This window comes from Oncorhynchus gorbuscha, linkage group LG19 (genome assembly GCF_021184085.1).
Source record: "Oncorhynchus gorbuscha isolate QuinsamMale2020 ecotype Even-year linkage group LG19, OgorEven_v1.0, whole genome shotgun sequence".
Lineage (NCBI taxonomy): Eukaryota > Metazoa > Chordata > Actinopteri > Salmoniformes > Salmonidae > Oncorhynchus > Oncorhynchus gorbuscha.
In genome coordinates this window covers 57,773,632-57,788,597 of record NC_060191.1, presented here as the reverse complement: position 1 = coordinate 57,788,597, position 14,966 = coordinate 57,773,632, and the positions used below count along the sequence as shown (strand labels likewise).

The 14,966-nt window shown below is 42.1% G+C and overlaps 1 protein-coding gene across 6 annotated transcripts in view; it reads right to left on the bottom strand.

Annotated features, from left to right (window-relative positions):
* Positions 1–14,966, bottom strand: part of nf1a (neurofibromin 1a) — a 117,021-nt gene that overhangs the window by 72,349 nt on the left and 29,706 nt on the right. For all 6 annotated transcript variants that reach the window (XR_006833559.1, XM_046313983.1, XM_046313984.1 and 3 more), the window contains exons 10-28: positions 14,608–14,736; positions 14,410–14,484; positions 14,139–14,270; positions 13,850–13,987; positions 13,578–13,691; positions 13,342–13,421; positions 13,066–13,189; positions 12,644–12,890; positions 12,456–12,529; positions 12,276–12,359; positions 11,782–12,162; positions 11,460–11,599; positions 11,194–11,316; positions 2,876–3,076; positions 2,447–2,628; positions 2,109–2,320; positions 1,704–1,865; positions 1,278–1,381; positions 916–1,051 (exon numbers count right to left, since the gene is read on the bottom strand). Coding sequence is in view for 5 of the 6 variants with exons in the window: in XM_046313983.1 (XP_046169939.1) it covers positions 916–1,051; positions 1,278–1,381; positions 1,704–1,865; positions 2,109–2,320; positions 2,447–2,628; positions 2,876–3,076; positions 11,194–11,316; positions 11,460–11,599; positions 11,782–12,162; positions 12,276–12,359; positions 12,456–12,529; positions 12,644–12,890; positions 13,066–13,189; positions 13,342–13,421; positions 13,578–13,691; positions 13,850–13,987; positions 14,139–14,270; positions 14,410–14,484; positions 14,608–14,736 (2,838 nt within the window). In the remaining variant the exon portion in view is untranslated. The remainder of the gene's footprint in view (positions 1–915; positions 1,052–1,277; positions 1,382–1,703; positions 1,866–2,108; positions 2,321–2,446; positions 2,629–2,875; positions 3,077–11,193; positions 11,317–11,459; positions 11,600–11,781; positions 12,163–12,275; positions 12,360–12,455; positions 12,530–12,643; positions 12,891–13,065; positions 13,190–13,341; positions 13,422–13,577; positions 13,692–13,849; positions 13,988–14,138; positions 14,271–14,409; positions 14,485–14,607; positions 14,737–14,966) is intronic.

The window sequence follows — 14,966 nt, the reverse complement described above, 5'->3', positions numbered from 1 at the left end:
AGGTAAATAGTATTATGCTCTAAACCGCTCTGGTGACAAACAAACTTTGCTGCCCTGTTTTCAAGTCGTCCACATGGCTGGGAGAACCTCCTCAGATTAATGCAGATGAAGGGAGTTAGATATGCATAGGAAGTGTAGTGGACTGTTTTTTTTGTATATATGAATTACAAATCAGCCTTTACTTAAATCATGTTTATAGTCTATTGCATAGTTACAATGTGTAATCACTGATGTCCCAGGAGCATGAGTGTTAAACACTGTTGTAGTATATAATTGTAATACATACATGCAGACACAGCATCATTCAAAGAATGGAGTTTGATACACCTGGTATTGGATATGACTGGAAAAAAAACTTGCTAAATAGCGAATTTCGTAAATTAACTTCGACAAAAAAATATGCACAATTGTTTTTTTCTACATTAACATATTCCTCTCAACATTTTTTGCTTAACTCGTTATGACGTTATAATTACTTAGATTTGCTTCCACCGTAATGTTTTGTCAGCCATCTTTGCTGAAGGAAGTCACCAGGGACGGGTGGCTCGAGTCAAATTAGTCTTTGGAACCACTCGATATGATTGGTCATATAAAAACATTGGGACCCAAATGCATAATGAGTGCTCTAACTCCCTCTTGTGGTGGTCTGGATGAATGACGCTGTGACGCTAGTTACCTCTAAGTCCCGCGGTGTAAGCACAGAATTTTTAAAAGGAGGAACCACTGTATGGATAGAGGCAATGATAGTGGAAAGTCAGAGGAAAGTAAGAAGGTTGTGGCAGTGGGTGTATTAGAGTGAGAGAGAACTGTTAACTAATGCCATTACCGGCACAGTGTGGAAGAAGGAAGCCAGCGGCGACAGCACTCCACCCACCCAGAGAGCAGTGTCAGGCCAGGGGTGGAATATGAGCCTACCTGGTAGAGACAGTGACACACACTGCGTAGCTGCGGAGGGAACTCGCTGGAGGAGTTGATAATGGCCAGGAAGAACCGGTCTGTGATCTGGAGAAGGTTCCGCTGGTTCTCCTCAAGGTTCTCCGACTGTTCTAGTCTACAAACAGGGATGGTGGAGGGGACAAAAAGAGAGGAAACGGAGGGGGGGAGGGGAGAATCCTACAACTGTCATTCATGAAATAGAAAGTAAAAATTGCCTTGGTAACTTCCATTTAACAAGGTTACCCCCCATAATTGCTCAAATCGATGTGCTATCCCTTACCACCACAACAGGCTACCACAGTCAAACTAACTGTTGGAATGCTTCCAGTGAAGGTTCCTACCTGGTTGTGTCCACCTCAAAGCTGATGTTGTGCCACTCTGGGGTGGTGACGACCCCTTTAAGTAGAGGCTCAAGTAGCTTCTGTAGGTACGCCGCCCCGTACACCTGACAAAGGATTTCAATGTTAAAATGGATTTAAAATGTCATGCTTGGTGTGAGTGCTTCAGGTTCTACTATTTAAAATGTCATGCTTGGTGTGAGTGCTTCAGGTTCTACTATTTAAAATGTCATGCTTGGTGTGAGTGTTTCAGGTTCTACTATTTAAAATGTCATGCTTGGTGCGAGTGCTTCAGGTTCTACTATTTAAAATGACATGCTTGGTGCGAGTGCTTCAGGTTCTATTATTTAAAATGTCATGCTTGGTGTGAGTGCTTCAGGTTCTACTATTTAAAATTGTATGTATGGGAGGAGAGAAATGTGGTTTTACCTTGAAACAGAAGGTCATGATTTTACTGGCCAGGCTGTTGCCTCTGAACAGAGTCTGCATAGAGTCAGCCAGCTCCACCTCCTTGGAGAACATGTTCCACAGAAGCTGATACAGCAGGTGGCGAGAGTCGAACAGCGTCACCAACACACGGGCCAGCTCGTCCTGAAGAAGACACACGCAGACAAAAATTTGTGAACACCTTTCTAGAAGGTGGCCAACCCTTTTCCTGGAGAGCTACAGGAGATGCAAGCTTTTACTCCAGCCTTGCACTAACATGTCTGATTCTACTAATGAATCAGCACCTTGACTAGCAGAAACAGGTGTGTTATTGTAGTGCTCTTCAGTGTGAAGGTTGGTCACCCCAAGATGAGACAAAAATGACCTAGTGCTCTTTTTCATACATACCCACTGGGATCCTGGCACCACATTGGCCAGTGCCATAGCGATGGGCAGCTCTCCCTGGTCTCCCATCATGGTGACCAGCTCCACCAGCCTCTCAAAGCGGTCAGCTAGCACCGTCTCTGCCAGTGTGTCAAACTCTGTCCCCTGCTGGAGGATCTTAGTCAGAACCTCCATGAAGGTGGCCCGTGTCTGCAGGTCCTTATGGTAGCCCAGACCTGGAGAAGGATGGATGGTGGGGGAGGAGTGAGAGAGACAGAGCGGCAGAGAGAGATTAAGGGTGGAAGTGGATGCAGGGACATTTTAACTGAGGTTTGATTGTTCATTTTGGAAGCTATGATCACCGATAGAGTGCATTAGTCCGCTGTCCACGTTGGCGTTGAGGAGGTTGGACATGGCCAGGACAGTACAGTGTCTGAGGGAGGCCAGGCGTCGAGACATGCCCCTCTTCCTCCCAACCACCGGCTGGCCATCATCCTCCACCTCACTGCAATCATTCAGCAGGTTCATAAACAGGGTAAAGTACCTGGGTACAGGGGGTAAAGCAGGGTTCAGAACACTTAACTGTCAGTATGGATTCAAATTAAGTGCACATTTAAGTAAATGCATTCCTTTACTTCGATACAGAAACAGAGTTTATTTTGCGTGTGGAAATGTTACAGCATGCACAGTAAACAGAAAGCTGAAGAGCAGCAACAGATAACTAAGTCTCTCTGGATTAGAGTGTAAGCTACATGACTCAAATGTATATGAGTAAAGCATGTTGTAGTTACTTGAGGAAGAGCTGGGACTTGGCCTCCATCAGCTCCACCCCGTCACCCTCCTCTGGTTGTAGAGGCAGGCCAGCTAACAGAGACACCACCGCCTCCATACTGGCCTGGTCCAGGTCTCTGGTCAGACACTTGATATCGTCATCAGCAGCCTGGTTGGAGGTGCCCATCACCCAGTCTGTCAGGTACTCCACCATCTTGTTCCTGGAAGAGACGTGGTGAGAGGTTGAATTAACAAAAATCTTTTTAAAAAGGTTCATTATTGGTAGCCTTTAAAGGGGCAATCAGCAATTGCTACAGACATTTGTTACAGACACCAGAGGTGTGGACTCGAGTCACATGACTTGGATTCGAGTCAGACTGACTTGCAACTCGACTTTGATTTTAACACCAATGACTCATGCCTTATGACTCGACCTGACACCCGATCCAAACCCAAATATTAAAAATTATGCTTTTAAAAAGTGTTCAGCGCATCAACTCTTAATTTAACGGTTTACAGTTTGAATCGGACAGCAGCCAATCAAATTGTGCCAGCTGAGAAAAAGTTGCGCGTGGCAGTGCAGAGGAACGCTGATGGGTGAATTCAGATGGAGCCCTCGGAAAGATGCCGCTGTACCAACAAAAAAAGGATATAAAGATGACGCTGTACCAACAAAAAAAGGATATAAAGATGACGCTGTACCAACAAAAAACAGATATAAAGATGACGCTGTACCAACAAAAAAAGGATATAAAGATGACGCTGTACCAACAAAAAAAGGATATAAAGATGACGCTGTACCAACAAAAAACAGATATAAAGATGACGCTGTACCAACAAAAAAAGGATATAAAGATGACGCTGTACCAACAAAAAAAGGATATAAAGATGACGCTGTACCAACAAAAAACAGATATAAAGATGACGCTGTACCAACAAAAAAAGGATATAAAGATGACGCTGTACCAACAAAAAAAGGATATAAAGATGACGCTGTACCAACAAAAAAAGGATATAAAGATGACGCTGTACCAACAAAAAACAGAGATAAAGATGACGCTGTACCAACAAAAAAAGGATATAAAGATGACGCTGTACCAACAAAAAACAGATATAAAGATGACGCTGTACCAACAAAAAACAGATAAAGATGACGCTGTACCAACAAAAAACAGATAAAGATGACACTGTACCAACAAAAAACAGATATAAAGATGACGCTGTACCAACAAAAAACAGATATAAAGATGACGCTGTACCAACAAAAAACAGATAAAGATGACGCTGTACCAACAAAAAACAGATATAAAGATGACGCTGTACCAACAAAAAACAGATATAAAGATGACGCTGTACCAACAAAAAACAGATATAAAGATGACGCTGTACCAACAAAAAACAGAGATAAAGATGACGCTGTACCAACAAAAACAGATATAAAGATGACGCTGTACCAACAAAAAACAGATATAAAGATGACGCTGTACCAACAAAAAACAGATATAAAGATGACGCTGTATCAACAAAAAACAGATATAAAGATGACGCTGTACCAACAAAAAACAGATATAAAGATGACGCTGTATCAACAAAAAACAGATATAAAGATGACGCTGTACCAACAAAAAACAGATATAAAGATGACGCTGTATCAACAAAAAACAGATATAAAGATGACGCTGTATCAACAAAAAACAGATATAAAGATGACGCTGTACCAACAAAAAACAGATATAAAGATGACGCTGTACCAACAAAAAACAGAGATAAAGATGACGCTGTACCAACAAAAAACAGATATAAAGATGACGCTGTACCAACAAAAAACAGATATAAAGATGACGCTGTACCAACAAAAAACAGATATAAAGATGACGCTGTACCAACAAAAAACAGATATAAAGATGACGCTGTACCAACAAAAAACAGATATAAAGATGACGCTGTACCAACAAAAAACAGATAAAAATGACGCTGTACCAACAAAAAACAGATAAAGATGACGCTGTACCAACAAAAAACAGATAAAGATGACGCTGTACCAACAAAAAACAGATAAAGATGACGCTGTACCAACAAAAAACAGATATAAAGATGACGCTGTACCAACAAAAAACAGATATAAAGATGACGCTGTACCAACAAAAAACAGATATAAAGATGACGCTGTACCAACAAAAAACAGATATAAAGATGACGCTGTACCAACAAAAAACAGATAAAGATGACGCTGTACCAACAAAAACAGATAAAGATGACCTGTACCAACAAAAACAGATATAAAGATGACGCTGTACCAACAAAAAACAGATATAAAGATGACGCTGTACCAACAAAAAACAGATAAAGATGACGCTGTACCAACAAAAAACAGATAAAGATGACGCTGTACCAACAAAAAACAGATATAAAGATGACGCTGTACCAACAAAAAACAGATATAAAGATGACGCTGTACCAACAAAAAACAGATATAAAGATGACGCTGTACCAACAAAAAACAGATAAAGATGACGCTGTACCAACAAAAAACAGATATAAAGATGACGCTGTACCAACAAAAAACAGATATAAAGATGACGCTGTACCAACAAAAAACAGATATAAAGATGACGCTGTACCAACAAAAAACAGATATAAAGATGACGCTGTACCAACAAAAAACAGATATAAAGATGACGCTGTACCAACAAAAAACAGATATAAAGATGACGCTGTACCAACAAAAAACAGATATAAAGATGACGCTGTACCAACAAAAAACAGATATAAAGATGACGCTGTACCAACAAAAAACAGATATAAAGATGACGCTGTACCAACAAAAAACAGATATAAAGATGACGCTGTACCAACAAAAAACAGATATAAAGATGACGCTGTACCAACAAAAAACAGATATAAAGATGACGCTGTACCAACAAAAAACAGATATAAAGATGACGCTGTACCAACAAAAAACAGATATAAAGATGACGCTGTACCAACAAAAAACAGATATAAAGATGACGCTGTACCAACAAAAAACATATATAAAGATGACGCTGTACCAACAAAAAACAGATATAAAGATGACGCTGTACCAACAAAAAACAGATATAAAGATGACGCTGTACCAACAAAAAACAGATATAAAGATGACGCTGTACCAACAAAAAACAGATATAAAGATGACGCTGTACCAACAAAAAAACAGATATAAAGATGACGCTGTACCAACAAAAAACAGATATAAAGATGACGCTGTACCAACAAAAAACAGATATAAAGATGACGCTGTACCAACAAAAAACAGATATAAAGATGACGCTGTACCAACAAAAAACAGAGATAAAGATGACGCTGTACCAACAAAAAACAGATATAAAGATGACGCTGTACCAACAAAAAACAGATATAAAGATGACGCTGTACCAACAAAAAACAGATAAAGATGACGCTGTACCAACAAAAAACAGATATAAAGATGACGCTGTACCAACAAAAAACAGATATAAAGATGACGCTGTACCAACAAAAACACAGATAAAGATGACGCTGTACCAACAAAAAACAGATAAAGATGACGCTGTACCAACAAAAAACAGATAAAGATGACGCTGTACCAACAAAAACAGATAAAGATCTGTACCAACAAAAAACAGATATAAAGATGACGCTGTACCAACAAAAAACAGATATAAAGATGACGCTGTACCAACAAAAAACAGATAAAGATGACGCTGTACCAACAAAAAACAGATAAAGATGACGCTGTACCAACAAAAAACAGATATAAAGATGACGCTGTACCAACAGATAAAAAACGCTGTACCAACAAAAATGCAAAAAAACAGATATAAAGATGATATAAAGATGACGCTGTACCAACAAAAAACAGATATAAAGATGACGCTGTACCAACAAAAAACAGATATAAAGATGACGCTGTACCAACAAAAAACAGATATAAAGATGACGCTGTACCAACAAAAAACAGATATAAAGATGACGCTGTACCAACAAAAAACAGATAAAGATGACGCTGTACCAACAAAAAACAGATAAAGATGACGCTGTACCAACAAAAAACAGATAAAGATGACGCTGTACCAACAAAAAACAGATATAAAGATGACGCTGTACCAACAAAAAACAGATATAAAGATGACGCTGTACCAACAAAAAACAGATATAAAGATGACGCTGTACCAACAAAAAACAGATATAAAGATGACGCTGTACCAACAAAAAACAGATATAAAGATGACGCTGTACCAACAAAAAACAGATATAAAGATGACGCTGTACCAACAAAAAACAGATATAAAGATGACGCTGTACCAACAACAAAAAAAAACAGATATAAAGATGACGCTGTACCAACAAAAAACAGATATAAAGATGACGCTGTACCAACAAAAAACATATATAAAGATGACGCTGTACCAACAAAAAACAGATATAAAGATGACGCTGTACCAACAAAAAACAGATATAAAGATACCAACAACAAAAAACATATATAAAGATGACGCTGTACCAACAAAAAAACAGATATAAAGATGACGCTGTACCAACAGATAAAGATGACGCTGTACCAAAAAACAGATATAAAGATGACGCTGTACCAACAAAAAACAGATATAAAGATGACGCTGTACCAACAAAAAACAGATGTACCAACAAAAAAACATATATAAAGATGACGCTGTACCAACAAAAAACAGATATAAAGATGACGCTGTACCAACAAAAAACAGATATAAAAAGTACCAACAAAAAACAGATATAAAGATGACGCTGTACCAACAAAAAACAGATATAAAGATGACGCTGTACCAACAAAAAACATATATAAAGATGACGCTGTACCAACAAAAAACATATATAAAGATGACGCTGTACCAACAAAAAACATATATAAAGATGACGCTGTACCAACAAAAAACAGATATAAAGATGACGCTGTACCAACAAAAAACATATATAAAGATGACGCTGTACCAACAAAAAACAGAGATAAAGATGACGCTGTACCAACAAAAAACAGATAAAGATGACACTGTACCAACAAAAAACATATATAAAGATGACGCTGTACCAACAAAAAACAGATATAAAGATGACGCTGTACCAACAAAAAACATATATAAAGATGACGCTGTACCAACAAAAAACAGAGATAAAGATGACGCTGTACCAACAAAAAACAGAGATAAAGATGACGCTGTACCAACAAAAAACATATATAAAGATGACGCTGTACCAACAAAAAACAGATATAAAGATGACGTACCAACAAAAAACTGTACCAACAAAAAACAGATATAAAGATGACGCTGTACCAACAAAAAACAGAGATAAAGATGACGCTGTACCAACAAAAAACAGAGATAAAGATGACGCTGTACCAACAAAAAACAGAGATAAAGATGACGCTGTACCAACAAAAAACAGATATAAAGATGACGCTGTACCAACAAAAAACAGATATAAAGATGACGCTGTACCAACAAAAAACAGATATAAAGATGACGCTGTACCAACAAAAAACAGATATAAAGATGACGCTGTACCAACAAAAAACAGATATAAAGATGACGCTGTACCAACAAAAAACAGATATAAAGATGACGCTGTACCAACAAAAAACAGATATAAAGATGACGCTGTACCAACAAAAAACATATATAAAGATGACGCTGTACCAACAAAAAAAGGATATAAAGATGACGCTGTACCAACAAAAAACAGATATAAAGATGACGCTGTACCAACAAAAAAGGATATAAAGATGACGCTGTATCAACAAAAAACAGATATAAAGATGACGCTGTACCAACAAAAAACAGATAAAGATGATGCTGTACCAACAATAAACAGATTGTAACTTGCAAAACAGGCAGGAAGAAAATTACAGACGGAGGCGCAACAATTTATAACTTTGTTCGACATTTGAAGCTGCACAAAGAACGGTAAGTTGTGGCTAATATAGCCGACAGCTAAATACACTGCTCAAAAAAATAAAGGGAACACTTAAACAACACAATGTAACTCCAAGTCAATCACACTTCTGTGAAATCAAACTGTCCACTTAGGAAGCAACACTGATTGACAATACATTTCACATGCTGTTGTGCAAATGGAATAGACAGGTGGAAATTATAGGCATTTAGCAAGACACCCCCAGTGGTTCTGCAGGTGGGGACCACAGACCACTTCTCAGTTCCTATGCTTCCTGGCTGATGTTTTGGTCACTTTTGAATGCTGGCGGTGCTTTCACTCTAGTGGTAGCATGAGACAGAGTCTACAACTCACACAAGTGGCTCAGGTAGTGCAGCTCATCCAGGATGGCACATCAATGCGAGCTGTGGCAAGAAGGTTTGCTGTGTCTGTCAGCGTAGTGTCCAGAGCATGGAGGCGCTACCAGGAGACAAGCCAGTACATCAGGAAACGTGGAGGAGGCCGTAGGAGGGCAACAATCCAGCAGCAGCACCACTACCTCTTGCCTTTGTGCAAAGAGGAGCAGGAGGAACACTGCCCAGAGCCCTGCAAAATGACCTCCAGCAGGCCACAAATGTGCATGTGTCTGCTCAAACGGTGAGAAACAGACTCCATGAGGGTGGTATGAGGGCCCGACGTCCACAGCTGGGGTCTGTGCTTTCAGCCCAACACCGTGCAGGACGTTTGGCATTTGCCAGAGAACACCAAGATTGGCAAATTTGCCACTAGCGCCCTGTGTTCTTCACAGATAAAAGCAGGTTCACACTGAGCACATGTGACAGACGTGACAGTCTGGAAACGCCGTGGAGAACGTTCTACTGCCTGCAACATCCTCCAGCATGACCGGTTTGGCGGTGGGTCAGTTATGGTGTGGGGTGGCATTTCTTTGCGGGCCGCACAGCCCCCCATGTGCTCGCCAGAGGTAGCCTGACTGCCATTAGGTACAGAGATGAGATCCTCAGACCTCGTGAGACCATATGCTGGTGCGATTGGCCCTGGGTTCCTCCTAATGCAAGACAATGCTAGACCTCATGTGGCTGGGGTGTGTCAGCAGTTCCTGCAAGAGGAAGGCATTGATGCTATGGACTGGCCCGCCCGTTCCCCAGACCTGAATCCAATTGAGCACATCTGGGACATCATGTCTCGCTCCATCCACCAACGCCACGTTGCACCACAGACTGTCCAGGAGTTGGCAGATGCTTTAGTCCAGGTCTGGGAGGAGATCCCTCAGAAGACCATCTGCCACCTCATCAGGAGCATGCCCAGGCATTGTAGGGAGGTAATACAGGCACGTGAAGGGCACACACACTACTGAGCCTCATTTTGACTTGTTTTAAGGACATTACATCAAAGTTGGATCAGCCTGTAGTGTGGTTTTCCACTTTGATTTTGAGTGTGACTCCAAATCCAGACCTCCATGGGTTGATAAATTTGATTTCCATTGATCATTTTTGTGTGATTTTGTTGTCAGCACATTCAACTATGTAAAGAAAAAAGTATTTAACAAGAATATTTCATTCATTCAGATCTAGGATGTGTTCCCTTTATTTTTTTGAGCAGTGTGTATTTTATTACTTTACTAGTATATCATGTAGGCTAGTGTAAAGTTAAATCAATGCGCCTCCACACAGTCAGTCAGTGTGGGAACATGATCATTGCACCCAAGATTGAGCTACAACTGGCACGGCAGTTGGAAGCCTAAATCCTGCCTGATGTTACTGCTGTTCCTAAAACCATTGACATATGTTGGCCTAGTGTAATACACACAGTGTGCGTGTGTGTGTGTTAAGGTTGGGAGATTGTGTACAAGCCTACATAGCCCAATTGCACACCATAGTGATCCTCGATAATCAATCATTATTTGGGTGGGGGGGGGGTTCTCATGGCTACCCATGTATTTCCATTGAAATAACTATTACTCTTGTTAAAAATGAAATCCTATTACATTTGGTGAAGAGCACATTATGACTTGAGACTTGTAAAACAATGACTTGGTCTCACCTCTGATGTATACCCATTGAGTCTTGAAGAATATAACTTATAAATGCCTCATGAGCTACGTTCAACTGAGGACCCAAAATATAAGCTTGTTTTACTCCAATGTTTGTTAACAAAGTAAATGTAAACAAACAATACAGCCTCAAAACATGGTTAAAACTAGAATTTTATATCAGGGATTGTCAGTCCATGAATTTGAGAGTGGTTATATTTCTCCAGCCCCGTCCCTTAGCTTTTTACCAAAACAGGGAGACACTTTTTTATTGTTTGAACTACTGACTGACACTTTTAAGTAGCGTTTAGCTAGTTTGGCTTGTTTAGGTCTGTCCAGGAGGGGGTGCTGTCTGTCTCTCACCTGAACTTCATCTCCTGGCAGAAGGACAGGTCGTCTCGTCTCTCCATCATTACCTCCACCAACTGGCACAGCTTGGTCTTCATCTGGATGGCATGCAACGTGTTGCCGAGGATACGCACGTACCTGGGGGGGTGAGATTAGACTGAATAAGGTCCTGAAGATGGACAACTGATTAGGCATTTCATAAGCTAAGTTTTATTTTTTATTTCACCTTTATTTAACCAGGTAGGCTACAACTGCGACCTGGGTGAGTAAGTGTCTCTCACCTAACCAGGTTGAGCATCATGGTCTCTATGCTGGCCTGTCCCAGGTGCTCTGAGCTGCCCTCAGCATGGTTGTCCAGTAGGTTCTTCATGATGGCGATGGTCTGTTCTACAAACTGTGTGTTAGTATCATTGATGGGGACCTGCAATAGCACAGAGACAAATCCATTAAATCAGTCTTAACTACATTCCTGCTAATGTCAACGGACCAATATTTGATAAAGAACTAATAAAATGTGATATGCTGATTGCAGCATTTTCTATGCTAATACAATTCAAATCATTGGTTAACGTCCCCATCCTCCTCCGCAGCCCATCCACTCACCGGCCCCTGTGTGTCGAAGAAGCGCCCGATGCTGTTCCTGAGCTTGTTGAAGAGCATGTGGTACAGGACCGGGCTGAGCTCCAGCCCCAGCAGCTCCTTGACATTGGTGCGGACGTGTAGACCCACCCTCTCATGACCACATACCAGCAGAGCAAGCAGGCGGTCCAGGAACCTGCCCAGGGGGGTCTCAGTGGAGGAAGAGCAGGTGGCTGAAGTTCCAGCGTTGGAGACATCACAGGAGCCCACAGAGACCATGGAGTACTTACGTTCGCTTATGGGGCCCATGGGGGGGCTGTAGGCAGCGGGGCCACAGGGCTTGCTGCGCTGAGACAGACACACCCCGCCCAGAGCACAAAGGAAGCCTGTCATGTTGATCCACTCCTGCAGGGGGAGACAGCGAGCAGGTATTTATGTAAAGTTTGGAGCAGTGGTTCCCTGTGTTATTTTTATTAACGGTGAAACAAACCTAAATCCTAAAATTGAAGTGCTTTTACCTGACCATCCTCCACCTTGTTTTTGGGGAAGTTAAGAATCTGTTTGGTGTCCTGCTCCCATTTTGCAAGCGTGTCCTCCCATGCCTGGGGTGAGACATGGAAACAAGGAGGGATACGTCAAATACTAGAGGGATGTAAGCAAGGATAAACTGTATTTAATGTTTCTCTATTCTTTCACACCTCAGTGTTTCCTGTAGTGGGGTGCTCTATCCTTCTCAACAAGGCCATCACTCTCTTCTGCAGGGTGGAGCGTCCTACCAAACACATAGTGGAACACGTAGAGGGAGTCATTTTCTGAAAGCGTTGGCCTATATCGTGACTCTCAGACCACGTTAAAGTAGTCTACAAAACACAATGTTTTTACTGACCGGTGGCCATCATGTTGCTGACGGAGGCGAACTCTGTGAAGGTGGCGTAGTTGGGCAGGATGGTCTGGACGGGCACCTCGTCAGCGGAAGAGCGGATGTCAGCCTCCTCACACAGGTGTCTGAAGCAGGACATGGCCACCAGCACGGCCTCGGTGTCAGGGCTCCACAGAAACATGTATAGACACACCTCCAATTTGGTCTGGGCCTGTCTGCAGATGGGGATTCCACTGCCCTGCGTGGCACACTCCTGGAGGAGCAGAGAGGAGTTAGACATGTCCAACACACGCAAAACTCTCTGGACGGTTTTCTAGACCTAAGCATTGTCCTAGACTAAAAATAATGTTAAATGGAGATTCTCCATTGAAAGTGCTTTTTAGCCCTCAATGGTTATTCTCTTGTGAGGTTAGAGTCCTTGACCTCACCTTGTTCTTGAGGAGGAACTTGTTCCTGCAGATAAGGATCTCCCTCAACCACTTCAACACCTCTGTACTGTTCACCATCTGGTGACCAATCAGCTTCTTACATATCAGGAAGAGAACCTGGGAGCTGCAATGGGATAGGCAAGTGTTAAAGCACAATGGAATCTCAACACATGCCCCTAAAGACTGGGGCTACTACTGAATCCATGACCAGTGTGTCTGTCTACATGGAATATATCTGGACTGAAAAGCCCATAGAACTAAACCATGTCCTTGTACCTGATGTCCCAGAAGGTTTCAATGGGGGCCTCAGGGTTCCACAGCTCAATGTTCTCAGGCAGGTGCAGCACCAGCAGAGCCTGGGCAGGGAGAAACAGAGACAGAGAGAAATGTGCCTTACTTGATTGAAGTTGACAATTCAGTGCTAGGGAATAGAGTTGAAATGGACAGAATGAGAAAGAACAAAGAAGCAGAGTGGATGGAGTGGGAGTAAGAGAGAAGGAGTATAAACTGACCTCCATGGCTTCCTGGGAGAGCTGGGCTGTGTTGGCCAAGGGCACCAGCTGCACCAGGCCTGCGATCAGCTCTGCTGTGCTGCTCTGAGTCTCCTGAGCCTGCTTCCCTGGGTTCTACAACACACACACGTTAAACATGCATGTATGTGTGAAAGTAAGGGCAGAGAGGAAACACAAACATTCACACAACTGGAAGGGAGGGTGTAAAACTATTCAAACAGAGCCAAGGGACATTGTCTCAGTATGTATGTGGTGGTTGGTGTAAGACGTACGTGCAGCATGAGTTTGGGGTCGGCGTGGATGAGTTTGACCAGGACGAGGAGGAGGCACTTGTAGCTGCGTGTGTCCAGATCTGTGGTTCTCTCTTTGAACTTAAGGCTGGTGGTCATCTTCTCTTTAAATGACAGACTCTGTCAGAGAGAGAAGTTGTACCTTTAGGTGTAACTAAGACATAGTGGTCCTAGGTGGTTGGCTTATACAGGAAAACAAAAGGAAAGTGGGTTTCCAACAATTGGTGCGACAGTGAGTGTGAATATGAGTGTGTGTGGTCCCCTTTCTCACCGGTGTCATGCGTAGTGGGGCGTGTGTGTGAAGGCCTTGCATCACTCGGCTCAGAGTGTCTGAGAACATTAGTCGCAGCTCTCCAGAGTAGCAGTACACTGCATCAATCTTAGACCACCAGTCCAGATCAGACTAAAGGACGAAGAGGATAAAAGAGACGATCATTAATATTGCACTCCTGTAGGAACGGCAATTGAAATCAACACCGTCCTATCAACTGTACTTAGACTGAACTTGGTAGTAAGTAGTAGTGGAGATGGTACACACTTACATTGGTTATGATTCTGTGCAGGGAGTTGACCAGAACAAAGTGAAAGGTAGAGGGGGAGGACGAGGCCAAACAGACCTGAGGAGATGAATAAAGACAATGTTTTGTCAAAATTGCCACTTTGACAGTTAGGTAAAGCATCATTCAGACATGGTCTGCACATTTCTCAACCGATGCACTGAGGTGAGCAGACTGACTGACCTTAAAGTGCTGATTGTTGTGAGGGTTGATACGGAAACAGGAGACGAAGCAGTCGATCATGAGGTCCACGTCTGCATTCTGGCTGCCTGCCCCGCGAGAGAAGGGCTTGGTGGGGCTGAAGAGCAGGGCCTGATGGAATAGATAGGAGGAGGAAGCTGCATGTCACCGTCTGCAATATCCAAATGAACCAAATTCACAATTAACCATAACACAAGGGGCTTTGTGTAGTTCTGAGATGGTTGGATGGGTATTAGAAAAATGGTCATAGCTCCATAGCGGTACCACTAGCACAACAGTTGCACTTCTAAAAGGTCTAAGGGGTAGCCGTAGGCATATCAATCAGAGTTTACCGTTCAGGA